Source organism: Sturnira hondurensis, unplaced genomic scaffold, assembly GCF_014824575.4.
Source record: "Sturnira hondurensis isolate 20B ecotype Veracruz unplaced genomic scaffold, ASM1482457v3 Scaffold0002039, whole genome shotgun sequence".
Classification (NCBI taxonomy): Eukaryota; Metazoa; Chordata; class Mammalia; order Chiroptera; family Phyllostomidae; genus Sturnira; species Sturnira hondurensis.
This window is the reverse complement of record NW_028074670.1, coordinates 1857412-1883832: the sequence shown is the minus strand read 5'-3', so window position 1 is coordinate 1883832 and position 26421 is coordinate 1857412. Positions and strand designations below refer to the sequence as shown.

General features: G+C 41.8%; 2 protein-coding genes across 3 annotated transcripts in view; one reads left to right on the top strand and one right to left on the bottom strand.

Moving 5' to 3' along the window:
- Nucleotides 1–1316, bottom strand: part of POLR1A (RNA polymerase I subunit A) — a 90522-nt gene extending 89206 nt beyond the window's left edge. Inside the window, exon 1 of the mRNA XM_037039141.1 lies at nucleotides 1138–1316. Coding sequence (XP_036895036.1) covers nucleotides 1138–1214 — 77 coding nt within the window. The 5' untranslated portion in view covers nucleotides 1215–1316. The remainder of the gene's footprint in view (nucleotides 1–1137) is intronic.
- A 321-nt stretch (nucleotides 1317–1637) lies between these two features.
- PTCD3 (pentatricopeptide repeat domain 3) overlaps nucleotides 1638–26421 on the top strand; it is a 32368-nt gene continuing 7584 nt past the window's right edge. For both annotated transcript variants that reach the window (XR_005065496.1, XM_037039134.1), the window contains exons 1-15: nucleotides 1638–1778; nucleotides 2966–3018; nucleotides 3128–3161; nucleotides 7882–7927; nucleotides 12251–12319; nucleotides 13024–13128; nucleotides 14596–14719; nucleotides 18281–18396; nucleotides 20046–20116; nucleotides 21703–21790; nucleotides 22159–22219; nucleotides 22488–22570; nucleotides 23241–23385; nucleotides 24044–24094; nucleotides 26251–26340. Coding sequence is in view for 1 of the 2 variants with exons in the window: in XM_037039134.1 (XP_036895029.1) it covers nucleotides 1675–1778; nucleotides 2966–3018; nucleotides 3128–3161; nucleotides 7882–7927; nucleotides 12251–12319; nucleotides 13024–13128; nucleotides 14596–14719; nucleotides 18281–18396; nucleotides 20046–20116; nucleotides 21703–21790; nucleotides 22159–22219; nucleotides 22488–22570; nucleotides 23241–23385; nucleotides 24044–24094; nucleotides 26251–26340 (1240 nt within the window). In the remaining variant the exon portion in view is untranslated. The remainder of the gene's footprint in view (nucleotides 1779–2965; nucleotides 3019–3127; nucleotides 3162–7881; nucleotides 7928–12250; nucleotides 12320–13023; nucleotides 13129–14595; nucleotides 14720–18280; nucleotides 18397–20045; nucleotides 20117–21702; nucleotides 21791–22158; nucleotides 22220–22487; nucleotides 22571–23240; nucleotides 23386–24043; nucleotides 24095–26250; nucleotides 26341–26421) is intronic.

Here is a 26421-nt window from a genome sequence, read left to right as displayed (position 1 = left end):
GAAGAGGTGTAAGATACAAAGATATCTTAAACAAGAGATAAATGTGGGATCAAAGGTAGTAGCAGTAGTGATGAAAGAGGGAGTACAGAACGAAGTTATGTAGGTGACTTACAGTAAGAGTCCAACAAATAATCAGCTGTCAGGAAAGACAGGTCTAGAATTACTTTCCAGTCACAAAATACTAGTGACTATTTTGCACTAGACTAGGCACCCTTTTGGAGGGGCTTTTGGTGTATGAGTTTAAGGTTTCTGTGTTACATTAAAAAAGAGATATCCAGAAAACAGCTGAATAAATGAGTCTGAAAATCAGAAAAAGAAATTTTGGCTGGAGACTTAAATTTGAGAACATCAATCATGAAAGTGATAAACTGTCATGAAACCAAAAGGATGACATTTAAGACAAGAAAGGCAGTGCGTCCAGAACAAAAGCTCAAGGAACACCAACATTTAAAGAAAAGAGGAATCAGCGAAGGAGCTTCAAACATATTTGAATCCAAATCATTAATGCAATGACCCTGTTCACCAATGTGTCATCAACACATAGCATACTGCCTGACAAAAGTGAAAGATCAATAAACATTAGTTGGTTGATAAACTGATAAAGGAAGAAGAACTTGTCACAGAAACAGAAGAACCTGAAGACAATCAGATTCTGGGAGAAAAGTTTCAAGGGTGTGGTCAAGATTGTCAAATGCTAAGGTGATCAAAATGAGGACTAGAGTCCCCTCGAGTTAGTAAATAGGCGGAAAATTTAGGGCTTCCTAGCAATGAGAAGCTGTACCCTGACCTGAGTCGTGAAGGACTATTATTTTATAGACAAGAGACTAATTATATGCTTAACTACCTATATCAGAGACACTACAATAACTTCACATACGCTAAGACGACTGGGGGATTGCAGTCCAGGAGACTGCAATCTGGACATCGCCTCCCCGGCCCAAACTTTTCGCTGCCCCACCGGGTTCTAGGGAGAGCACGCCAGCTGGACGTTCCTGAAACTACCGGTCCCAGCAGGCCACGCGCCCGACAGCCATGGACTCAGAGGATAAACTGGGCGCAAAATCTTTCGGGAATAGTAGTTTATAGGGGCGTCTAACCAAGGAGGCAAGTCCCGCACAATTCATACCAACTACTTACTTGAGCTCTTCGGCCGAATACATGCCGAAGGAAATGCCCTGCAGCCGCCGCCAGGGCATGTTTTTCGAGCCCAACATCTTCCAGATCAGTTTCGAGTTCTAACACCGAAAGAGAAGTTCCAAACACTACCAATAAATCCTTTACATAGCCAGAAGCGCTCAACCTCCACGTGACTTAAACTGCGCTTGCGCACGCGAAATGCTCGCTGGGATGAAATTTACGTGGACGAGATCATTTCCTCTGGGGTAGGGGGAGGAAGGAATTTCACGACTCTCACTAGCCCTCTTATTGTGAAAACAATTGAAGATATGTGGCATTAAAATGATCGTTTTAGAAAATTTCTTCGAGGCAATGGAGACGTATTGAAGGCTTAACTTTCGTGATGAAGTCAAATCATGAACTTGTAACCTATTTTATGATTGCTTTCACCTTGTTCCATCTCGGCCAATAGCCGCCCACCTCCCCCCCCACCCCCGGCATTGGTGAGCCAGCCGGTGGAAGGCATGCTTTCCCAGCATACAATGCGAAGAGGCAAAAATGGCGGCAGCGACCTCGGTTCGCTGGCTGAGGGTCCGCTGCAGGCTTTCCCTACCGCTGACGAGTCGGCGGGCAGGTCCACCCGGACAGGCCCGTAGTTGCAGGTGAGAGAAGCTTAGGGAACCCACGAGGAAGACCCAGGTGTCAACCTAGTCCTGGGTATCCCGTTTTTCCCCTGAGAGCTATGGAACGAGCACAGTGCAGTGTAATGCGCGTGCGCCCTGTGGTAGCCGCATGCTCGGGACCCCAGTGTGCGCGTTCTTGCAAAGAGATCGAAACGCATTTATTAGGAAGATATTTATTGGTTGGATGGCCTACCCAGGAATTAAAACTGTCGACCAGATAGAATCCTCTCGGGGAGCTAGCGTTGAAGTTAGTGTGGCTGTTAGCAATTCCAGTTTTGTAAAAATACTGTTTGCTTTCATTTTCACCCAATCAGGAGGGACGGGGAGAACTCTTAAGACTTTTCCAATTAAAGATAGTTGATGAGCGCCACCCGCTGTAATTTAATTTAGGACATCTCAATTCAATCGTTGTCAAAGACGACTGTGATCTGTGTGTCCCAGTGTCATAAGAACAGCGTGATTTGAAAGAGTTGATCCCTGGCAGAGAGGTATTGTTTTAAAAAAAAGTCTTGATAGTTTTCTGAATGATACTAATGCCCTTTACGAAGGCGCGTTATCTGTGTGATGTAGTGACTTTTTTAGTGTAGTCAGAAAAATCTTAAAAGTCAATCATGGGTTAGTGATTCTGTGTTTTGGATTAAAAAAAAAAGCAGTTCCAAGTTTAAGTTAGGGCATACTATTTGGTACTTTCCTGATTGTTGAAGAAGGTGAATGGAAAGGCTGTGGCGATCTTAATTGGCCACAATTGCTTTAAGTAGGTAGATTTTTATTATTTATTATTAGGGCATTATCCATGTAAAATTAGTTCATCAAATAGTTCCTTTTAACTTTAGTGTTTTAGATTCCCAGTGTTGAAAGTCCCTTATATTTTAAATCAGCTGTTCAGTTGTTTACATGTTAATAAAATTTTCTTTTTTTCCCTGATTTTAGTTAATGAGATTGCTTGGTTAAAAATTTTTTTGAACACATTGTGCTCATATCTTATGTCTATTTTGTAATGGTTTTGAACTTGGTGTTGAGGCCATGTCTTCTCAGTGTGCATTAGCATGAATTAACTCTTCATTTTGATCCATAGTAATTGGAAAATTTGAGCTCAGAGTGCACATTGGTGGAGGTGAGGTGGAAGCCTCATTGAGTATTTACTTCAGGACTTTTGTTTTTGGCAGACTTTATTCTGGAAGTGCAGCCCTCCCAAAGGGTGAAGGAGCTGATGTAACAGGTATAGAGAAATATGTTTGAATAATTCAGTTTTTGTATTAATACATTGTACTTCTTTGTAGTAGTAGTATTAGGAAATTGATTCACTTTGTTTTCTTTTTCACATTAAGGAATTGAAGTAGTCATTCCAAAACGGAAAACTTGGTGAGTATTTGGTTATTGTTTATTCATCAAGTGCCTGAGTGCTTATTATGAGCAAAACATTGTTAGATCAGGATTCAGTGACATGGAGAGCAGTGGAGTGCATTCTTGTGAAGGAAACAGTTGGAGAGGAAAAACTTGGGTGTTTCAAAGAACATAAAAGAGGGAGGTAGAAAGTAGTGAGATAATGAAGAATTAGATTTACCTGAGAGTTGAAAGACTTGCTGTACTGAGTTTGGGTTAATATTTATATAATAGTGATTAATCGTAAGTATAATTCCTTTTTTTTGAAGATTTTATTTATTTACTTTTAGGGAGGGAGGAAAAAAGAGAGGGAGAGAAACATTGATGCAGGAGAGATACATCCATCAGTGGCCTCTCACATGCCCTCAGCTGGGGACCTGGCCCACAACCCAGGCGTGTGCCCTGACTGGGAATTCAACCAGTGACCCTTTGGTTCCTAAGCTAGCACTCAGTCCACTGAGCCACACCAGCCAGGTCTAACATGTAGTTCTTAATAGCTTCTTCCAAGGTTAAGAGCATAAATTCATGACCCTGGAATTCAGAGGCTCTCTATCAGAAAATCTCTTTCAGTCCCCCCCTTTTTTTTTCTATTGGTACAGAGTAAATATTTTAGGCTTCATGGGCTACAAGGAATCTGTTGCAACAATTCAGTTCTGCCAGTGTACCATAAAAATAACCAGAGACAGTATATTATCAAATGAGTCAAATGAGTGAGGCTGTCTTCCAAAAAATTTTTAATTGACACTGCAACTTGAGTAACTATAAAAAAACAAAAACCATTTTTGCTTATGAGCTGTAAGTGTTTTCTATCAACTGTCTTCCCCTATTCTAACACAGCATTTTTCACAGCTCTGCCTGCTTGGCCTCCTACCACCACCTGATGGTCATGTTCTCTGTGTTCTGTGGGTCTCAGAGTTTAAGGTTCATGAGAATTACTTGGAAGAGTATGCATTTTAAACAAAATTCCCAGTGATTCTAATACTCATAAAATAATCTTACTCATTTTAAGGTACAGGTAAATTTCTGCCTTATCAGTAAAACTCACCTTGGCTGTTGCAATACAGCCACTCCTGATTTATATCATATCCTGTGTTGCCTCTAATCGTAAATCTTATACACATGTAATATAACGTACAAAGTATAAAATATGCTCGGGACCAGACTACACCATAGCCATCTGAGCGTACCTTCCAAAAGCTCCCCCTTTTGTATTCCTTACAGTACTCTTCTCAGGAAAAGGGGCTGATACAATGCTTTGTACTTGAATGCTATTCACGAAAATGACTCACTCGTGAAAATGTTTACTTCTGCTCTTAGATTGGTTCTGATTCTAAGGACATGGCAGACAGGAATACGCCTGGATAGAATAAAATACTATGCAGTAATTAAAAGTTAAAAGCTAAATAAGTCTAGAACAGTTCATCTAACAAACCAATTCCAGTAAGCTAAATGAATACACATAATTTATGTAAAAATTGCCATTTCCTAGACCTTTTATAGCAATCACCTACTGAGCTCCAACAATGGCAGGCACTGATCAAATGCTGCTTTAATCCTTTGAAGTAAGTGCTGTCATTATCCACCTTTTACTATGGCACAGAGATTCAATTGCTTGCCTCTCAGTAGTGTGATGATTGCTAGTACTTGTTTCCTTTTTTGCACATTCAGTTTATCTCAGCCATCTTTGGCAGTAATGATGAATAGTTTTGTAATTTAGGAAAGCTTTTTCTTTGAATTTACTTTAGTCTTCAGATCATACTCAAAGAAGATCTGGCTTTTTGAGGGGGCATTTAAATGCATTCAGTAATATCATTACTATAAGAACTTTTGTGAAGAAGTTTTAGTTCTTAGGTAGTCAACAAATACTGAATAAATAGGGCACTTTGTTCAGGATTTATCCAATGAGTTAAAAAAGCTAAATTGTGTAGTCCATATCATTTGTTTTATTTTATCTTATTAAAAACTGTAAAGATAATACTTCAGTCTCTTAACCATATGACAAATTCTTTTTTTAAAAAAAGAGAAATTATTTTCAAGAAAAGAAAAAGAGCCATGTCTGGTGTGGATCAGTGGACTGAGCGAACCAAAAGGTCACCAGTTTGATTCCCAGTTAGGCACATGCCTGGGTTGCAGGCCAGGTCCCCAGTAGGGGTTGCATGAGAGGTAACCACACATTGATGTTTCTCTCCCCCTCTTTCTCCTTCCCTTCCCCTCTCTCAAAATAAATAAACTCTTAAAAAGAAAAGAACTGCACGTTACTGTCACCTTATTTTAGACATGAAGCAGGATGTGAGGCTGCGATTTCCTGGATCACTCAGGTGCCATGGAAGACCTTAACAAATTGTAGAGAGTCATTGCAAGTTTTCATATGTAAATGTGACAGGATAAGGTGCTCTGAACAGGTTAATCTGAATTATGTAGTTATTTTAGGGTGAGCAGAGAGCCCAGTTATGATCAATATATAGGTAACTGGGCTCATAAAAGAAATGGATATTAAAACTTAGCAGATTGGCAGGGAGAGGGTGCTCAAGTAAATGTGTTGGTGGGCCAGTCAATTGGAACAATACTTAGGAGAGAAATTTGGCAGAATCGCAATTTAAAATGTGCATACCTTACTGATTAGACATTCTGGAGGAACACTTGAGTATATGCCCAGAGACATGGGTGAGACAGGTCTCTGTAACTTGCGAATAGTAACAAGTTGAGCCAGCCTAAGTGCCCATTGATGAATGAGCGGATAATAAAAATGGTTATTATGCAATGTAACATTTAAAGGAATTAATTAGATTTGCATGTAGTAATATGGATTACAATCAAACTTAGAAGGCGCATATACAGGATGACACTGTATGTTTTTTATGGTGGTAGGTACATGTAAAAGTACCTTAAAAAGTTCTGGCCCTGGCTGGTGTAGCTCAGTGGATTGAGCACGGGCCTGCGAACCAGAGGATCGCGGTTNGAGGGTGCTCAAGTAAATGTGTTGGTGGGCCAGTCAATTGGAACAATACTTAGGAGAGAAATTTGGCAGAATCGCAATTTAAAATGTGCATACCTTACTGCTTAGACATTCTGGAGGAACACTTGAGTATATGCCCAGAGACATGGGTGAGACAGGTCTCTGTAACTTGCGAATAGTAACAAGTTGAGCCAGCCTAAGTGCCCATTGATGAATGAGTGGATAATAAAAATGGTTATTATGCAATGTAACATTTAAAGGAATTAATTAGATTTGCATGTAGTAATATGGATTACAATCAAACTTAGAAGGCACATATACAGGATGACACTGTATGTTTTTTATGGTGGTAGGTATGTGTAAAAGTACCTTAAAAAGTTCTGGTGGAAATGCAAGCACCAAACTCACAGTGGAGTAGGAAAGGGTTACTAGATGATACCATTGTAGCATAACTTGTGATGTTCTAATTTATTGTTTAAGGACAATGTGTTTGTTGCAATTGTTTTTTAAAATAACTTTAAAAAAGAGAAGTAGTATAATCTGAGTGTTATAATTTTTTCACTACATTTATTTAGTATGTTATGAAGACGTGCTCAGTTGGTAAGATTGAAATGTGCACATTTTATTAGAGAATGCTCAAAGAGGAAAGAATGTCTTTGTCTCTTGCTGAAATTACAAAAATGTTACTTTTTTAAATGAATAGAAAACCCATGGAATTACTTGGCCTTGATGTAATATAAAATCTCCTGTATGTTCTTTTGTCTTTTGCAGATGATTTCTATCATTAATATACATTTAAGTTTGTTTTAAAATTTTGGGGAGTTTATTAAATTTACTCTTTATTTCCCTTATGGAAATGAAACACACAAAGTCAAAATATTCCTAACCAAATTATCCTGTCAGTTATTCTGATAAACCTCTTTTTTCAGTAGTTGAGTAAGATCTGTACCCATGGGCATAATAGACAGGTGACCTGAAATTTTTTAAAACTAACTAATTTATTTTTAGAAAGAGGGGAAGGGAGGGAGAAAGAGAGGGAAGAGAAACATTGAAAATGTGAGAGAGAGACATCAATTGGCTGCCGCCACCGCATATGTACCTTAACCTGGGACCAAACCCACAACCCAGGCATGTGCCCTGACTAGGAATTGAACCCATGACCTTTCACTTTGCTGGACGACGCCCACCAACTGAGCCACACCAGTCAGAGAAAGGTTATATAGTTGAGGCCTTTGTTCTAAACCAGGAGGGTGTATCAGAATCATCTGGGAATTCAGTAGTAATGTATGTGACAGCTCTCAGTGGAACTTGGAGGCTCTCGTTCAGTAGGTCTAGAGTACAGCACGTGATTTATTCTCATACACATCTGAATCAAGAGCTGCCAATTCAGATAATGAAGGAGAGTTCAGAAAGCTATAGAAAAATGCATGGGAAAATGGATAGGAGGAAATGAGATTCAGGACAGACACAGTTGTAGCAGATGAGGGTAGATATCCCTAGACTTGGGTGATGGTTTTAGGGAAGGTAAGCAAGTAGGCAAAGCATAGTAGGAACGTGTACTTACCACCTTTAGGCAAAAGAACTAGACAGTTTCTCTTATTTAGTGACCTTCAGATACGAGAACTGGCTTTAGTTGAGACCTGAACTTTGTTATTGGCCAATCCATGCTGAGAGCAGAATCACTGGTTCGTTTGTGTGTGTGAAAAGGCCTGGGGAGGGTTAACCTCTGGTTCTCGTTCTCAGGGACAAAGTGGCCGTTCTGCAGGCACTCGCATCCACAGTAAACAGGGTAAGTAGGAATTTTAGTTCTCTCTCACTGAGCTAATAACACATTTAATGTTCATACCTCTTTATTATTCACCATTAAACTGTTGTGGGTCTATAACGTTTCTTAGAAATTAGCTAATCCAGTCTCTTCGTGTGACAAATGCGGAGTCTGAAGCTTTTAAATTTTCTAACTCGGGGCTAGTTAGGATGTTAAAGCCTTAACTTAGTTCCATGTCTTTTATCTCTAAGTTCAGTGTTTTTATGTTATACCAGCTGGTTGCTAAACCTGCACCTCTGAAGAGCTTGTTGGAACACATGCCCCTGAGGGGTGGTTTGGGGCTGTGATGCAGGCATCCGTGGACTCGCTGGCTGAGCGGCAGTGTGCCCACTGTGCCAGAGATAATAAAGTGGTTAAAGTGGTTAAGGACATGGACACGGGTCCCGAAGCCAGAGCAATGAGCTCTCGGTCTTTGTCTCAAAGTTGCTTTATCTCTTGGTGCTTCTATTCCCTTACCTATAAAGGAGGATTAATTATAGCACCACATTTCAAAGTTTTGGTAGGAAATAAGTTAGTACATGTCAAAGGGTTTGGGACAGGACCCAGCACGCAGAAATGCTCAGGAAATGCTGCTAGCCATTTTATTCTGACTGCAACTCTTAGTGCTCTTAGTGCTCCGTCAGTGATTGGCTCTCAGACCACAGGTCTGAGAGAGACAGTGAGACTAGCAAAGTCCTCACAAGTGGAACTTTCTGATTGTGTTTTTCATTAGCTGGAAACTATATTTTTAATTTCAGCTGTGGAGGAATGTCAAATAATTAAGTCTTTTCTCTTTCCACAATATCTCTGTGGATACTGACCCTCCTTAACATTGTTAGCACGGATTTCCAGAATTGTTCTTCTGTTGCTGATGTTAAATCTAATAGGATGTTGAGCTGAATATGCACTGAAACACCCTAGCAGTTTCTGAGAAAGGGTTTTATAGACTGCATCTCTGCAGTAGCAAAACATTGACATTTTTAAGCATTCACTTATCCATAAATAAGCACCTGAAATGTGAGCTACAGAAATGCTCCTCTGAGAGTACTCTCAGGTTTTCAATGAGAATGGCCCAGAAATTGTAGAATTGTATTTACAACTGTCTGGCTTTGGATCCTTAAACTCCAAGGGACAGTCATTTACTCATTCAATAACCACATGTTCTACCCATAGGATGCTTAACTTACTAGGCACTGTGCTGGAGGCTGTAGACTTGGGACACAGTCCTTGCAGGGTTCCGGAGAGGGAAGCTGAAGCAGGGCGTACATAACCGGGACAGGGAAGGATTTCCAGAAGAGCCGGTCATTGGATGGCTGCCTGCACGGGTGCGGCAGTGGGCAAGCATTGCTGGCAGGGGCAGCGCCGGGAGCAGAGGCACAGAATGAGGAGCCTGTGTGGAGGGATCAAGGATTCGTGTGGTAGAATGATGAGGCAAAATCACAAATGCTGTTCTGGGGACTTCTGATTTTTATCCAAGACCATTGAGTTTTAAGGAGTGGTGAGGCATCAGACAAATTTTAGAAAAGATAGCAGTGTACAGATGGGAAACCTTTCCACTTAAATGTATAATAAATATCTTAAAATTAACATGTCCAAAGCCAAACCCCTTTCCCTCCAAACCATCCACACGTTTCTTTGCCATTTCATTAATGGCAGCTCCATCCTCACAGAGACTGTTCTATATCCTTGAGAGCCTGTTCTCTCAAGCCAACTTCCTGGGAGACATCTTTGGTTCCTCTCTCAGTCTGCACATTAGTAAATCCTTTGTTTCTTCCTTCAAAGTATATGTGAGTGGAGTCCCCAAGACACTTGTGCTTTGGTGAAGTGCTAAGAGGACAGAGGAACTAGAATATGGTCCTACAGCAATGTTTTGTCACAGTGAAAGGACACAGCAACATCAGCAAAAGGAAAGGCCCTTGGGATAAAGACCAGAGGACACCACGTACAAGCTTGCAAGAGTCTTTTCCCTGCAGAGTCAGCCCGAGGTTTGCTCGGTTTCATGTGCTCCAAGAGAGTTTTGGTGATGCATGTGGAATGTCTGTCAAGAAAGCTAATTAGGGGCCCAGTTCCAGGAGTGTTTTGGAGGCTGGTCCTTTAGGCACCTCTGCATGGCACATTCCACATGCCAGACTCCCAAGAGGAAAACAGAAGTTTGGCGTAAACTGTACTGCAAACACTTCAGGCACAGTGACCCATTCTTACCAGTCCTCCAGCTGTCAGCCAAGGCTCTACCCGGCCTTGCAAGTAGAGCTTTTTGAGAATAGTCTCAGGCCTCATAATTCTGTTCCAGGCCCTGGACTCTTGCTACTACCATGATCACCTTGGTCGTCTAAGCCACCATCTTCTCTTAATACCCTGGATTGATTAATACAGTCTCTGTTCCTTTCCTTCACTTCCTCAGCCCCCTACAGACTGTCCTCAGTTAAAAAGCCTTACCGAGCCTGCTGAAATGGTAGATCACAGAACTGTGCAGAGAACTCAAAATCCGGATGGAAACTGAAGTCCATACGAGGGCTCTTAGTGACCCCCCAGCATGTTGTCTCTGACTGCAAGTCCTCCTGTCTTCCTCACTGGCTCTGCTCTAACCATAGTAGCCTCCTGGCTAATTCTCAGTTTCTCAGCAGGCGTGCTGCTGCCTCAGGGCCTTAATACCAGCTGTTCTTCTGCCTGGAATATTTTTTCCTGTGATAGTCACATAACTTGCTTTCTAATTTCTTGAAGTCCTTGATTATTACCTTTTCAGTGAGGCCTCCCCTGAGCACCCCACTTAAATTGCATATGTCCTTTTTGAGACTTCCTTATTCCTGTATGTATATCATTTTTCTGCATAGCAGTTATCTACTTTGAATATACTGTGTATATTGTTTACTTTCTGGAGATTTTTCCTTCTACTAGATTGTAAGCTCTGTGAGGGAGTGAGATTTGTATCATCTCTGGTAGAGTAATACCTGGCACATATGAGGTATTCAATAAATAACACATGAATGAGTAAGGAAGGCGCTGGACTAAGGCGGCAGCAGTGGGAGAGGGGCCTGGGAGCAGGTAGGGGATATTAAGGAGCTAGAGTTGGCTGAGCTGATGACAGGTTAGTTGAATGAAAGTACTGGGAGGAGATCTTAGGTTGCGCTGCAGTGGCCATTACCCTTCATTGAGGGGAATTATGTCAGGGAAGTGCATTTTGGGGATAAATCTGGTTTGAGGCATCTGAGCTACAGAACTAGAGTGGGGTGGTTTCTTAGAAACTATGAGTAAGGACTTGGAAGTCATTGAGAGAGGAAAATTGTGGGACAAATATGAAGAGGAAGTCTAGAAAGTTAAAAAGAAATTGAGCGTGTCTCCAAAACTAGAGACCCTAAGCATGTATTTTAATAAGTTTCTGGAGAGGATCAGGGCCAGAGCTGGGCACCAGTTTTGAGTGTGATCAGGGAGTGGTCCAGGGCAGCTGGCCTAGAACTGCTGCCTCTGGTTTGCTATTGCAGGCCTGCCTCATTGTGGTGGAGCAGCATAACCTCATGACTGTGGCTCATTATGAGGAGAATGAAGGAATGTGGGTTTTGAAAGTGAAAGCAGGAAGCTAGGCCCTCCAGAAGGATTGCCTGCAGACCCCTCTATGAGCAGTCTTCCATCGAGGGCTACAGGGAAGCTCTCCCGCTCCTCCTACCCCAGCCATCAGAGTCCATGTCGGCAAGGCAAGGCATCAGGGGACAGAAGAGATTCGGGCTGTAGGGTACACAGTTTTCTCTGGAACAAAGGTTCCATGAGGCCCAGGAAAGGGTGATCTGGGGGAGAGGAGAGGAGTAGTGGAGGTAATTTGGGGGCATTTCTGAGTGAACCTCTGGTGGTGCCTGAGTGGAAGGAGGTACAGAACCTTGGGCAGGAGGACACAGGAGCTGCTGCTTGTTCCCACTTCCTGAGAAGGCCTAGTTTTTAGTGACTGTGCTTTGAGGGACACAGGTGCCCAGACTAGTTGATTCAGAAGATCTTTCATAAGGTTTAAACCAGCAATGGTCCCTATTAACAGCAGACTGAGATCTTAAGAAGCCAGTCATAGGCATTTGAACAATTGTTTGCTTTGAGTCATGTGTGATTATAATCAAGTCTTACAGAGCTGAGAGAACATTATATGTATTGTGTGTCTCTCTACATATATTGTGGATATATGCCCTATACCCACACACATATACACAAATGTACACACATATTTCTGTATGGTGCATTATATATATACTTAAAACTGAACATCCCTGAAACTCCCAAGATCCTCTTAATAAAAATGGAGCTAAAGAGATTTCTGTGTCTTCTCTACAGGATACCACAGCTGCCCCTTATGCATTTCAGGACGATCCTTACCTCATACCAACATCCTCTGTGGAATCAGTGAGTACTTTCATGTGATTTTTGTACTATTATGTTTATCTTGTTTGAGTACAAGACTGCATGTGTAATTTAACTTAGTTATAAAAACCTAAATTGGTAAACTTTTGAATACTTCACTAGTTTCATCAAAAAGTTTGAGATTAATTGCCGGGGCTGGGGGTTGGTTTTGGTTTTTAACATTGAGGGCCCTTTCACATTGGTTCAGTCCACTCAGTTTAATACATTGTTTTATGTACCTCAATGTGAGTACAGGACATGACCTGCTATGATGTCACACTCAGCAGAGGTGGACAGATATCATGTAATTTAACTTCTAATTACATGGGAGTCTGTATGTTTTTGCATTCCATTTTTTTTCCCTTCCTCACCTGAGGACATACTCTTTGATTTTTAGAGAGAGGGGAAGGGAGGGAGAGAGGGAGAGAAACATCCATGCAAGAGAGAAACATTGATTGGTTGCCTCTGTATGCTTCCCGACCTGGGACTGAAAGCACAACCTAGGCATGTGCCCCAATTGGGAATCGAACCCACAACCTTTTAGTTTATGGGATGATGTTCCAAACAACTGAGCCACACTGGCCAGGGTTGTTGCATTCCTTTTTAAGGGGGAAACTAATAAATCTTTCCAAGGATGTGACTTTGATCTCTTATATCTAAATTACATGTAAATACCAACTTATATCTGAATTTTTTTCTTAATATAGCGTTCATTTTTATTGGCAAAGAAGTCTGGGGAGAATGCAGCAAAGTTTATTATTAATTTACATCCCAAATATTTTCAGAAGGACATAGCTGAACCTCATATACCGGTAAGGAGAGGTAATTGCATTTTCCAAATAATAGTATATATATGTAAATTAGACCAAGTTTTCATGCCTAATATTTGAGTAGCCATTTGAATGCCCTCAATATTTGGGTAAAAAGTCATTTAATTTATAGTTACATGTACTCATAATACTAACCTTTTTTTTTTAAGCTCCTTCTGTGTGTTTTTGCTCCTCATCTTACTTTCCCCATCTGGCTTCTGCGACACCTGACTTCTAGTATGACTCCTCCCTTCTGTTTCCTTCAGCAGCTTCTCCATCTCCTCCTCGGCATCGATGCCTTTGTTAGGTGTCCATGCTCAGTCATTTTCTTTTCTACTGTCTGCACTCTTTGCTTCAGCCCTTGTACTCCGTTTGGCATTCCTGTATACCTGGCCCACATCCCTCCACGTGGAACTCCAAATTGTATTTCCACCTCCCTCTTTGTTCCGTAGCCATGAAGAGTCAATGTGTGTGCAGTGCCTGTCTGCTTAGTGTCGTCATCACGGTGGTAACCAAAACACGTGTGCCTCTGCCCTCCTGAGTTTTTTAGTAGAAATATAAGCTCACACTCATTATGACTGAAAGCGCTCCTCAGAACACACATCCCCAGTCACAGCCCTCCTGTTTTTCAAGCAGTCCCTCCTAGAGACAAAAGAGAAAGCTGAGGCAACTGAAACCCTAAACTAAGACAGTGGCTGGTAGGGGAGCATCATTTGTTGGCCCACCCTTTCCCCTTTATGTTTTCGACTGACAGTTACTCTTCCGTGCTTAGCTCCCTTTTGTCTGAAGCCTTCCATGGTCCTCTGCCTCCGCAGCAGGGAGCATTCTCACATGGCTGAGATCTCTTAGGTTGTTCACCTTCACAGTTATTTCCTATCGCAATTATTTCCTTATTTGCTTTCCCCATTAGATGTGAGCACCTTGAGGGTAGAGAATGGCTTTCATCTGTATCCCCAGTAGCTGGTGTAAAATAGTAGGCATTCCCAAGTGTCTGAGCAAGTTACTGAAAGAGGTAAAGCTGGCCTGCCTTCATGATAAATGCCGACAGTGAGAGAAAGCTTCAAGGGTGAGAGGCATCTGCCTTTGGGAACCGGGCGCACTCTGTCTCGTAACCAGGGTGGGGAGGAGAGGAGAGTAGTAAGTTCACCTTCTAGTTGGGAAATTTAGTTGGAAGTAGGATTCTCCAAATCTGGATTATATATTTATGTTTGGGCAGGTTTAAATTTTTCTCCTCAAGCTAGGAGATAGTCATGTTTCAGGGACTGGAGAGGCTTTTTTTTTTAATAGTTTTTTAGAAGTTGTATTTTCTCTGAAGATGAGCAGGTTAAAGTGGTAGTAGTGTTTGGTACATGAAGTGTGAATTGGAATGGTGACATTATTTTGGTTTGTTGGTGATAAAAATTTCATCCTACTCAATTATCTTTCCATTGCTGCCTGTTTGTAGTAACCTCGGCCAACTTGTTTTTCTAGTGTTTAATGCCTGAGTGCTTTGAACCTCAAATTGAAGACATAAGCGAAGCTGCCCTGAAGGAACGGATCAAGCTCCAAAAAGTCAAAGCATCAGTGGACATGTTTGATGAGCTACTGCAAGCAGGTGACTGAGTTCATTTAAAGCCTCCCCCTCGGAACAGGTGGGCTGGGAGTAGGCCATGGTTCTGTGATCCCAGTGGTTGTGAGTAGAAGTTACAAATGTTAGTGCACTTACACTGCTTGATGGCTGTTTATATTTTTAGTAGTTTAATAAATAATATTTCAAGTTCTGCTTTAGCTTCACTTTAAAATTATAAAGTTGCAACTATGTTAATTTATTGTTCGCTTATATCACAGGTAGAGAATTTATATAGCCATTCTCCCTTAGCTTTCCTTGTTTGTTTGTTTTTATTTTTTTAGAGAGAGAGGGAGAGACATCAGTTTGTTTTCCATTTATGCATTCGTTGATCAGTTCTTGTACAGCCCTGACCAGGGATTGAACCCTCGGCTTTGGGGTATCAGGACAGCACTCTCAACAGTTGAACTACCTGGCCAGGGCATTAGCTTCTGTTTTTAACTTAAGTGACATACATACTACACTTAAATTTCCTGTACTCTTTATGTTTGGAAGATATAGAATAGAAAAGAAAGAAGTATTTTCTAAAAAAGGAAAGAGCAGTTAACTGTTGGTCAGAGGCTTGAATATAGGTTCTGGTTCTGGCACCAATTAGCTCTGGGGTCTTAAAGAAGTCACCTAGTTCCTTAGAGCTTCTCTCTGAAATCCTCTGGCTCTCTGGTTTTGATCTGGATGGATGAACCTTTGGGGGGATGTTATTTTAAGTTTATGGAGTCTGGAGTACTATTTAGTGATTTAGTATAAAAATCAAACAGAAGAGATGGAAACTAGACTGAATCGCACAGTGCAATCTTGAATACAACAAGAAACACTTGTAGAAAGCCATGTTTGATCTTAGAATTTGGGTATATACCCTGTTACAGTGTTGGATGTGCCAGTGAATTGCTGGTGCAGATGATCATTTACGGGGAGGCTCTTCCCTCTGCGCTCTTTTTTTTTTTTGATGTTTTCTTTTTTATATATATATATTTTATTGATTATACCATTACAGTTGTTCTATTCCCCCCCTTCATTCCCCTCCACCCGCACACTCCCTCCCCCACCATTCTCCCCTCTTAGTTTATAACCACATGTCTCAAGTTCTTTAGATTCTATATTTCCCCCACTATTCTTGCCCTCCCCTTATCTATTTTCTACCTACTGTCTATGCTATTTTCTGTACCTTCTCCCCCCTTCTCCTCCTCCCACTCCCCTGTTGCTAACCCTCCATGTGTTCTTCATTTCTATGGTTCCACTCCTGATCTAGCTGTCCTCTTGGTTTGCTTTTGTTTTAGGTGTGGTTGTTAATAACTGTGTGTTTGCTGTCCTTTCACTGTTCATATTTTTCATCTTCTTTTTCTTATATAAGTCCCTTTAGCATTTCATATAATAAGGGCTTGGTGATGATGAACTCCTTGAACTTGACCTTATCTGAGAAGCACTTTATCTGTCCTTCCATTCTAAATGAAAGTTTTGCTGGATAAAGCAATCTTGGCTGTAGGTCTTTGGATTTCATGACTTGGAATACTTCTTTCCAGCCCCTTCTTGCCTGTAAGGTCCCTTTTGAGAAATCCGCTGACAGTCTGATGGGTACTCCTTTGTAGGTGACTGTCCCCTTATCTCTTGCTGCTTCTAGGATTCTCTCCTTCATTTTAATCTTAGCGATGTAATTATGATGTGCCTTGGTGTGTTCCTTCTTGGGTCCAACTTCTTTGGGACTCTCTGAGCTTCCTGGATTTCCTGGAAGTCTATTTCCTTTGCCAGACTGGGGAAGTTCTCCTTTATTATTTGTTCAAATACATTTTCCACTCGTGGCTGTTTCTTTCCCCCTTCTGGTACCCCTATAATCCGGATGTTGGAACATTTAAAGATGTCCTGGAGGTTCCTAAGCCTCTCCTCATTTTTTTGAATTCTCATTTCTTCATTCCTTTCTGGTTGGATGTTTCGTTCTTCCTTCTGGTCCATTCCATTGACTTGAGTCCCAGTTTCCTTTCCATCACTATTGGTTTCCTGTCCATCTCCCTTCATTTCAATTAGTTTAGCCTTCATATGTTCCTCTAATTTGTGACTATAATCAACCAGTTCTGTGAACATCTTGATCACCAGTGTCTTGAACTGTGCATCTGAGAGGCTGGCAATCTCTTGGTTGCTTAGAGTTATCGGCTCTGGGACTTTTGAGTTCTTCTTGCGCCATCTTTTGGGCTGTTCGTGCCTGTTACGTATCAGGATCAGAGCCCTAGGTGTTCACCAGAACAGGGCAACCCAGGTTGCTGGGTTGTGATGCTGTATGTGGGGGCGGGGTCAAAGAGGAGCCATGGTGGTTCCGTCTGCTGCCTTCCGTCCCCACAGGTGCGGCAGCTGCCACCATTACTGGGGCCCACAGGTTATGTCCCACTGCACGCGAGTCGAGAGTATGCCACCGCCGTCAGCCCTCCACCACTGGGTTCGCCCTCTGGGGCCTGCACGGTCCGTCTCACTGCGCGAATGTGCGACCTTGGTCAGTCTGCCCCACTCCCTGACTGGGTCCGGGCTGCCTGCGTGCCTATGTCGGGGGATCTGTCCTGCCCCACTCTGCTCCCTGCTGGCTCCGCCCCTCTTACCGTGCAGTTGAACAGTTCGTTGTTGTCGGACTTCCATATAATCGATTTTTCTGTTCTTTGGCTGTGTCTTTGTTCTGCAAACCTTTGTTGTATTCAAACTTGGTTGTGGGAGAAGGCACAGTGTTTCCACCTATGCCTCCATCTTGGCAGAAGTCTGGGTTTTTTTTTTTAATCATTAGCTTTTTTAAAAAGATTTATTTATTTATTTATTTACTTATTTACTTATTTTTAGGGAAGGGGAAGGAGAAAGAAAGGGAAGAAACATCGATGTGTGGTTGCCTCTCACGCACCCCTCTCTGGGGACTTGTCCCAAATCCCAGGCATGTGCTCCGACTGGGAGTCCAGCCGGCAACCCACAGGCCAGTGCTCAATCCACTGAGCTACACCAGCCAGGGCAGAAAAGTGTAGTTATTTTTTAAAACAGTATATTTCATAAGTCTTTATGTTCCCTTACTTCCCTCTTAATTGTCAAGATGGAGCATAATGTTTTGAACAACAGCTTTTAAGAGGCTATTACAATTAGACATTTATGCTAGTGTTTCTGGACAAGTATTTCAGTGAGGGCCTGGCTCCAAGTGGAATAGTTCTCTCTGCATTTATGAAAATGCAAAATGGGACTAGGCCAGGGAACCAAGTGGCAATAATTGAGAGCGGCCAGTTGAGATGGTAGTTAGAAACCATGAGGTAGTTTCTCTGGGGATGTGAGTACCTCAGTAAGTGGGCACTGGGTCAAACCTCATCTTACACCTTAATCTTTTAGTCAGACCCTATGGTTAGTAGGGACTGTCCCTGTCGGTACCATTCTAGGTGTTTAAGTTGACGTGCAGTGCGTTTATTGTTAATATGGTGGGTGATACTAAATATGTGGCCAAGAAAGCTGGAGCTCATAGAAAAAGCGAAGAATTTTAATCTAATGGGCTTTAGTTCTTTGATGATCAAGAGTTTCCCTTTTTCTCTTGTACACTAACAGGAACCACTGTATCTCTGGAAACAACAAATAGTCTCTTGGATTTATTGTGTTACTATGGTGACCAAGAGCCCCCAGCTGATAATCATTTTCAACAAAGTGAAAAATCAGAAGAGTTGGTAATGTCTTTTGGCAATAATTTAAAATTTTTTTTCTGTATTAACACCTCAAATAAGGTGGGTTTTTGTGTTATGTGTTAGTATAGTAGAGGTTTGTTCTGAAATGTGCAGAACAGTATTTTGATTTTTAAAAAAGTGGTGCAGAGGATGGGAGAGATTGAAGCAGTTATTTGAACCCTTTCTTTATATTTTGACCTTGTGTCTACCACATGCAGGCAAAGTTTTGACCAGAAATGTTTGCAAACTTCTATGTTGTTAATTACAGTGACAGTATGATGTGTGGCAGATAGGGAAGGACCTGCCCGCGGTCCCCTCACAGCTTCACACAGAAGTGGGCCCACTCTGCTGGGGATACAGAGCACGTGCCAGAGGCTGGCCTGTTGGGACTGAGTTGTATGTAGCCTCTCTCAGCCCAGGTGTTTGACTTCCTGAAAAAGATCCCAAGGAAGCCTTTGGCTCTTGTGAACAAAGATGTACATGCAGTGGTCCCCCGGTACTCGTCGTTAATTCCTCCTGGAACTCATGATAAGTCCCAAACAATGAAGCGTTTTTCTCTTGTGGGGTGGTGTCGTGACTCAAGCGTGTTCTCAAGTGCAGCAAGTCCCAAGCAGACGCTGAGTGCTAAAACATTTTTTTCTCGTCAGAATGTGATGAGTAGAGGGTTTAATGAGTTCTGAAGCCAATGAGTACTGAGGTGTGACTGTATGACATTTTTCTTGATACAGTAATACCTATAATTGCAAAAATGTTGGAAACAAACGACATGTCCAATAGCAAGTGGTTGAATTGTGGTATTAGTGTCACGTGCTGATTGAGAGTACTGGCGTAGATCTGTTTGCATACGGAAAAATAATTGCTAAGTGGAAGAATAGGCTAGACAATATGTATTCCATTTTTCTTAAATTCCTATGCATAAGGAAAAATCATATAGAAAATTAAGCATTTCTGGGTTGATGGAAGTTTGTCTTTTCCATTTTTCTCCACTAAATGTGGATTATTTTTAAAGTACAAATACAGCGGGTTGCAGTCACATCTTGGCTTCCAGAGTATCTGCTAGACTCGCTGGCCTGGCTAGCCCTCTGCCCTTCCAGCCCCAGCTACAGAGCCAGCACGGAGCTGGGCAGCTCTAACCAAGCCTGTCTTGCTTTACATCAGCCTCACCCCAGTTCTTTGTTTAGAACAAAGTATAAAATGTAGTCTGATAAATTTTTTTTTAGCTGTGTTGGGTTAGCATTCGAGATTGACTGTGTTCTATACCCTGTGTTCTGTACCCTGTTTCTGATACATAGTTTTCTCTTGCCTGCACCCTAATTAATAATGAACAGTATTTCTGTATGGATCAAGCCGGGTTCAGCCCCTGAGGAAACAGGCTGTGTTGTTTGGATTTCCCATTTCTGCGTCTGGGCTGCACTCAGGGCACAGATGCATTAAGGGCCAACGTTACTTTTCATCTGTAAATGAGCTGACTTATGCCTAGGAAATGAACATTCTTAATAAATGTTTACTGGGTTTCCTCTCCACCTTCTGCTGGATCTGTATTTCATTTATCTGAAGTTTCCTTTGTAGTCCTAATTTTGAGTGGTCTAATCAGGAGAATGAAGTTTGTCGTCATCTTTGGTTTTATTTCTGTTGGTGGTGGTTCATTTCAGGAAGAGGCCTCAGAGGAAGATACTAAGAAATCTAAGAAGAAGGCTGGTCAGCAGCTTGGAGCTACTTGGAGGTGTGTTACTCATAATTAGAATTCCATGTTACAGTTTTCTCCAGTGTGTGGAATGTTCCCCAATGCCATTGCCCCTCTCCCCAAGAAGATAAGATCCTTTAATGTTCTAAAATATAATTTGTTTTTAGGGTACAGTACTTGTCCCAGTCGGTATTCATATGCCTTTGGATTTGTTTTCATAAGATCTTTACTTGTAACCAGCAGCACAGCATTCACACTTGATTCCCTTCCCCCACCCCCCCTGCCACTTAACCCCATGTACCCTTCACAGGTGATGTTGCCTTTGGTAGTTCATCAGTGGTTCCACCTTGCAACATAGACGTGATTTTGAAAGATTGGATATTTTTGTGTACTTAATACACATACTAGAATGTAGTTCAGCACTTTCAAACAAAAGGTGGATAACATTTAACTAACATTTGAGAATTTAAATTGACCAAGTAGAACTGTCTACATAAGAGAAAGGTATTTTATGTGGATGTCTGGAGAAGGAAACCTATCTTTAAAATCTGAAGTCTCTTGTGAAGTGATAAACTGAATAGAATCACAGATTAAACTCAAATAGATTTAATAATTTCACAGAGTGGTTAAGAGTATGGACTTTGGAATACTGTCCTGGCTCAAAGCCTGGTTCTCTTTTATTTATTTATTTATTTGTTTGTTTGTTTATTTTTAGAGAGAGGGGAAGGGGGGAGAAAGTGGGAGAGAAACATCAATGTGTGGTTGCTGCTCATGTGGCCCCTACTGGTGACCTGGCTGACAACCCAGGCATGTGCCCTGAGTGGGAATTGAACCGGCGACCCTTGGTTCTCTTAATTTCTAAGACACGAGTATGAGGGAGAATTGAAGTATAGCATGGTTTGTATAACACGGTACCTGTATTTTATATTTTTTTAAGAAAGAGTAGATGCACTAGGTAGAATATGACATGTACACGTGCGATAATAGGAGTGAAGATTCAGGACAAGCTGCTTGTTTGTGGTTGCCTCTGGGGAGCTGTGTCTGACTGAGGAGGATGGGGAAATGGTGGACATTGTCATACAGGTTGATTTTTGTGTAACACCCTGAATGTACAGTTGGGTGCCACTTGGCAGCAGGGATACATTCAGAGAAAGACCTTGTTAGGCAATTGCCTCCCTGTGCGAGCATCACGGAGTGCACTCTCTCCTAGGAACCTGGGTGGTGTGGCGCACTGCTGTCCTGTGTGTGCTGTGCTCACTGCGGTGCCATGGGTGGTGTCCTCCAGCCTCACTATGAGCATGGGAGCAGTGCATGTGCTACACTGTTGTATATGCGGTTTGCTGCTAGCCAGAATGTCCTCATGCAGCACGTGACTGCATTTTGTAGTCCCTTTTCAGTCCTGGTTCTGCCATTTAACTGCAAAGCCTTGGGCAACTTAAGGTCTTTGAGCCTCAGTTCTTCTCATTTTTGAAATGGTGCTAACTTTATCTCCCTCTCTGGGTGGTAAGAATTGTTTGGAATTATATGCATAAAGTGCTTGGCATAGTGCCCAGAAATTTGTAAACTCTCAATGAATTATTTGCTTTTCCTTTCTCCCTTGGTTCATCTTACTCCCTTGTGTCTAGAGCAAAAAACAATGCTGAGAGAATCTTTGCTCTGATGCCAGAGAAAAATGCACATTCCTACTGCACCATGATCCGAGGAATGGTGAAGGTAACATTTGCTTTGCTTACATAGTTTTGTCTTTAATTTCCACTAACTCAGGGTTTCTTAATCTCAGAACTGGTGGTGGGGGCTTCTGTCGTATTTTCATAGGGTCTTTAGTAGCTCCTGGCCTCCACCCCCTGCATGCCAAGGGTACATTCTCCCCCAGCCCCTCACCTGTGACAGCTGCGAATGTCACGTGGAAGCAGATGTCCCCTTCTGAACAACCACCGCTCTAGAGCATGAGTTTCACGAGAGCTAGAACGTGTGTGTGCTGTTTGCCGCCTTGTCCCCAAACCTTGGGACAGGAGCCATGCAGATATTTGTGAAAGGAACACATTTGATGATGTTTTATTTTTGTTTGTCATCCCTTCTAGCACCGAGCTCCTGTGCAGGCATTAAACTTGTACACCGAATTATTAAACAACAGGCTCCATGGTAAGTGTTTGGCGAACTCTCTACTCTCCTCTCGGGGATCTGTAGAATTTTGGATCTTGCCTCCATCGTTGCCTCCCTTTTGTCTTTTCCTGTGCATTGATGACTGAGACAGGAGCAGAGACACAAAACAAGAGTGGTTCCTACTTTTGTGGACACATCGTAATGAGCTTGGAGTCGCATGTGCCTGATCACTTTGCTTTAAATCAAGTCATTTGGGGGTTGACCTTCAATCCCAGATTTTGTTAAAGTGGTTCTTTTCTTTTTACAGCCGATGTACACGCCTTCAATTCACTGATTGAGGCAACAGCAATGATGAATGAGAAATATGAGGAAAAATGGAATAATATGTTGGTAAGAAGGAACCTTTGCTTTATCTTTTAATAGGCCTAAAATATGTTTTGCTAGAAATACATGGTACAGAAATAGCATCCACTGAACGTTGGGGCAGTCATTGCTGGGGTCTCACACAGTGGCTGCTTGGGTGCGCCCTTCCCGCAGCCTGTGGTCTAAGTAGCGCCATCTGGCGGGTGAGGAGAAAGCTGCTCGGCCCAGAGCAGACAGCTGGAACTCAGGAAGACCCGGCTGCTTTATGCAGTTACTTCTCGTAATAGGTTTTTCATTATAAAACTAATGCACACTTACTGAAAAATTATTATCTGGATAGTTTAATAAAATCGACATTGCTGGATTGAAGTAACTGAGAAATACAAACATGTTTTATACCATACAACTCACTTAGGAAAAATGCGCAGTCCATTTTAGTCTGCTCATCTGCTTGAGTCTCAGACTCACTAGGCAGAGGGCTGAAGACAGACACCTTGATCAGGTGGAGGCTGGGCAGCTGAGTGGAGGGCTTCTCCAAAAGGCAGAGTCACTGGTCTTCCTGAGAGTGAGTTCTTAAATTAGAGATATGCTCACCTGCTTTAGATGCAGCCCAACAACCAAATTTTTTTTAGTATATTTGTCACTGGACAAAGTATCTCCAGGCTTAAAAAATACTTCCTGTTCTTAATTTCACTAGGAGTTGCTGAAACAAATGGCTGTGCAGAAGGTGCAGCCAAATCTACAGACTTTTAATACCATTCTGAAATGCCTGCGAAGGTTTTATGCATTTGGAAAATTGCCAGCCTTGCAGACCTTACGTGAAATGAAAGCCCTCGGAATAGGTAAAGATGCCTCCTAGTGCCCTCACTTAAGACCAAAACAGTACTGACCGGAAGTTTCGGGTCCAGACAAACCAAAAAGAAACTGTAGATTCTTTTTCCCTATTTACGTAATACATGGGAATTTCCGTACCACTTGGTGCATGTAGAATTACGCATCAGGAATGCCTTTATTGTCTTCACATTCTTTATAGTAAACTGGAACGTTCTTCTAGTACTTTTAGGTACTTTTTTTATGGATCTCTTGATTCTGGGGAGAATTATTCACTTACAGTTAGCTAGTTTTAAATCCCATGACATGTTCTGGCATAATTTGGTATTTGAACCTCAGTGTGTGCTAATGTGTTGTACATTTTTCAGTGGTCACGTTATCGAAGGTTGCTTGGGGAATCAGTTCCCATTGGTGTGCTTTAGTGTTCTTAATGAGGGTCATAGCACACGTACACTAGATACATTTTAATAATAGGTGTCTGGGCCTCCTACCTTTAGTTTAATCAGATGAGTTGGGAATGTCTTTGTTCAAAGAAATAGTAGAAATACATTATGTTTCATTTAAATATTAACATAAATATGTTTTTAGTTCATTGTGCCTCAGTAAGCTATGTTTTAGATAGCTGTGTTTGACTTATTTTTATCTTTTCTATGTACCTGGTAATTTGAGAACCCTCACTTGCAACGTATCACTATATTATTCAGCTGTTTTATCAACATGGTATGTATGACATTATGTTCTTTAATTTATGTAGAAAATTGACCCAGCACCCTTCATGCATATGAATTAAGAAAAGAATTTACATATTAACCTACAATTTGAGCAGAGATTTATTCTCGAAGGTTGTAACTTTGTGGTGTAAAACCGAGCAGGAGGGGCAGGGGGGTCATTAAATGTACTCACAGTGTTGATGTACAGTCAGAAATGACCATCCTGGCCATGTGTCTCAGTCTTCCTGATATGCCACAGCTGCGGGTTCTGTGCCAGGACCCGGCAGGTACAAGAGTCAACCAGCAAATGCACAGATCAGTGGAACAACTAACTGATGTTTTTCTCTTTGTCTCTCTCTCTCTCTCTCTCTCTAACCAAAGCCCTCATGAATTTTCATTTTCAGATATGTTTCCGAAAGTGCTCTTTCCCTCTCTATCTTTAATATGAATAAATTTTTAAAAAGAAAGAACTGATCAGAAGGTATTTCAGTTGGGAGTTCCTTTTGCTCTCCAAAGCAATAGCCACTACCACATGTGGCTATTTAATTAAAATTAAATAAAATGTAAAGTTCCATTGTTGTATTGGAGCTCAGTAGCCACATGCGGCTGCTGGCTGGTTTGCTCAGTAATACAGAATGGAACGTTCTTGTCTTTGCAGGAACTTGTTGGACAGTGGTATCCCACAGTAGCCTTGATCTTGTTTTGAAGTCTTGTGTGAGAGTCTTGAGGCTACATTTGTCACCTGCTTTCAGTCCCTGTTGGGAGCTGTGCTCTGTTGAATGGACTTGGGAGCAAGGCACACCTGAGTTGAAATATCACCTCTGCCATTTACCAGCTCTGTCAGAACGGACTGGATACCTTGCCTGAGTTACATTGTTAGGTGTGGCAATTCAGTGAGTTATGCACAGGGTCTTGTCCCATGCTTGGGAGGCGCATAGTAGCACTGTGTCTGCTGGTTCTTAATTCATTTGCCCCAACTTGAGAAAGAACCCACGGGTTTAGAAATGACAGTCTGGTCCTTCTCCCTACAGCAGACTTTATATGTAAAAACAACAGAAGAACTTGATTGCCTCTATTACAACTTTTCACCTGTAAGGAAGTTGGATATCTTTTAGGGTGGTTGGAGCAGGTGGCCGACTTTATCTTGGGAACAGGTAAATAGTTCCCATAAGGATCATATCTTTTCAAATTTTACTCAGCCTTGGCAACATTGTGGTGTAACTGACCCCAAGCCTCTGCACTCCTCTGTGCTGTAATGTATGGCATTGGGTCCCTTGCTGACCAAAGTCGGCGGTACTTACCCTTCCTAAGCAACGCCTGTGACTGTGGAGGCAAAGTGAAGAGAGGAGTGTTGGTCTCTTTATTTCCCCCCAGTTTGTCTTATGTTTGTAAATTGGCTGCCTACAGTAACCATTTCTAGGAATTTACCCAAAGGAGAAAGCCTAAAATACTGAAAAAATAATGCATATAAAATATATTGTCACACAATGCATTAAACAGTTAAGATTGCTAGCAAATGGAAATGTTGTGCTTGAAGAAATAGAATTGTGCTGTCATTAAAAAACTTGTCACGTGCATGTGGCTAAGGTGAGGAAGGTGGTGGAATGAGCAGTGTGGTATATTTGAGCATGTTACACCTGTATTGTTGGTACATTTTCTGACCTATTAGTACTCAGGTCATGTGATTTTAAAGGGCTGCCCACATCCATTAATTGTACATTGTCTTTTTCTTTGGGCAGCTCATCCTGATTATTCTTAAAAGGAATACAAAATGATCACTAGCAAAAACTGTTGGTTTTTCTAAGCATGTACACTTGATGAGGGTGTCTGTGTCCTCTCTACTTCAATCAGTGTTTTGTTTTTTTTCCCCAAGATTTTTATTTATTTACCTTTAAAGAGAGGGGAAAGGAAGGAGAAAGAAGGAGAGAAAAATCAGTGTGTGGTTGCCTCTCACATAACCCCCACTGGGAACTGGCCTGCAACCCGGGCATGTGCCCTGACTGGGAATCGAACCGGCAACCTTTGGTCCACAGCCTGTGCTCAGTCCACTGAGTTACACCAATCAAGGCTACTTCAATCATTGTTGAGCTGTGAAGGACTAAGGAGGAAGGGAAAAGTCTCCACTGGGAGTGGACTCATGATAAACATTATCTGCTTGTTCTGCAGAAAGCCCTTCAAAAGGATCGTCCCTTGTGATCTATGACATCATGAATGAATTAATGGGAAAGAAGTTTTCCCCACAGGACCCAGATGATGGTATGTACAGAGAACTTGTTTTCCTGAGTGTTATCAGAGGCCTTATTACGGGGACAGGGTTTACTTTAGCTTAGTAATCTT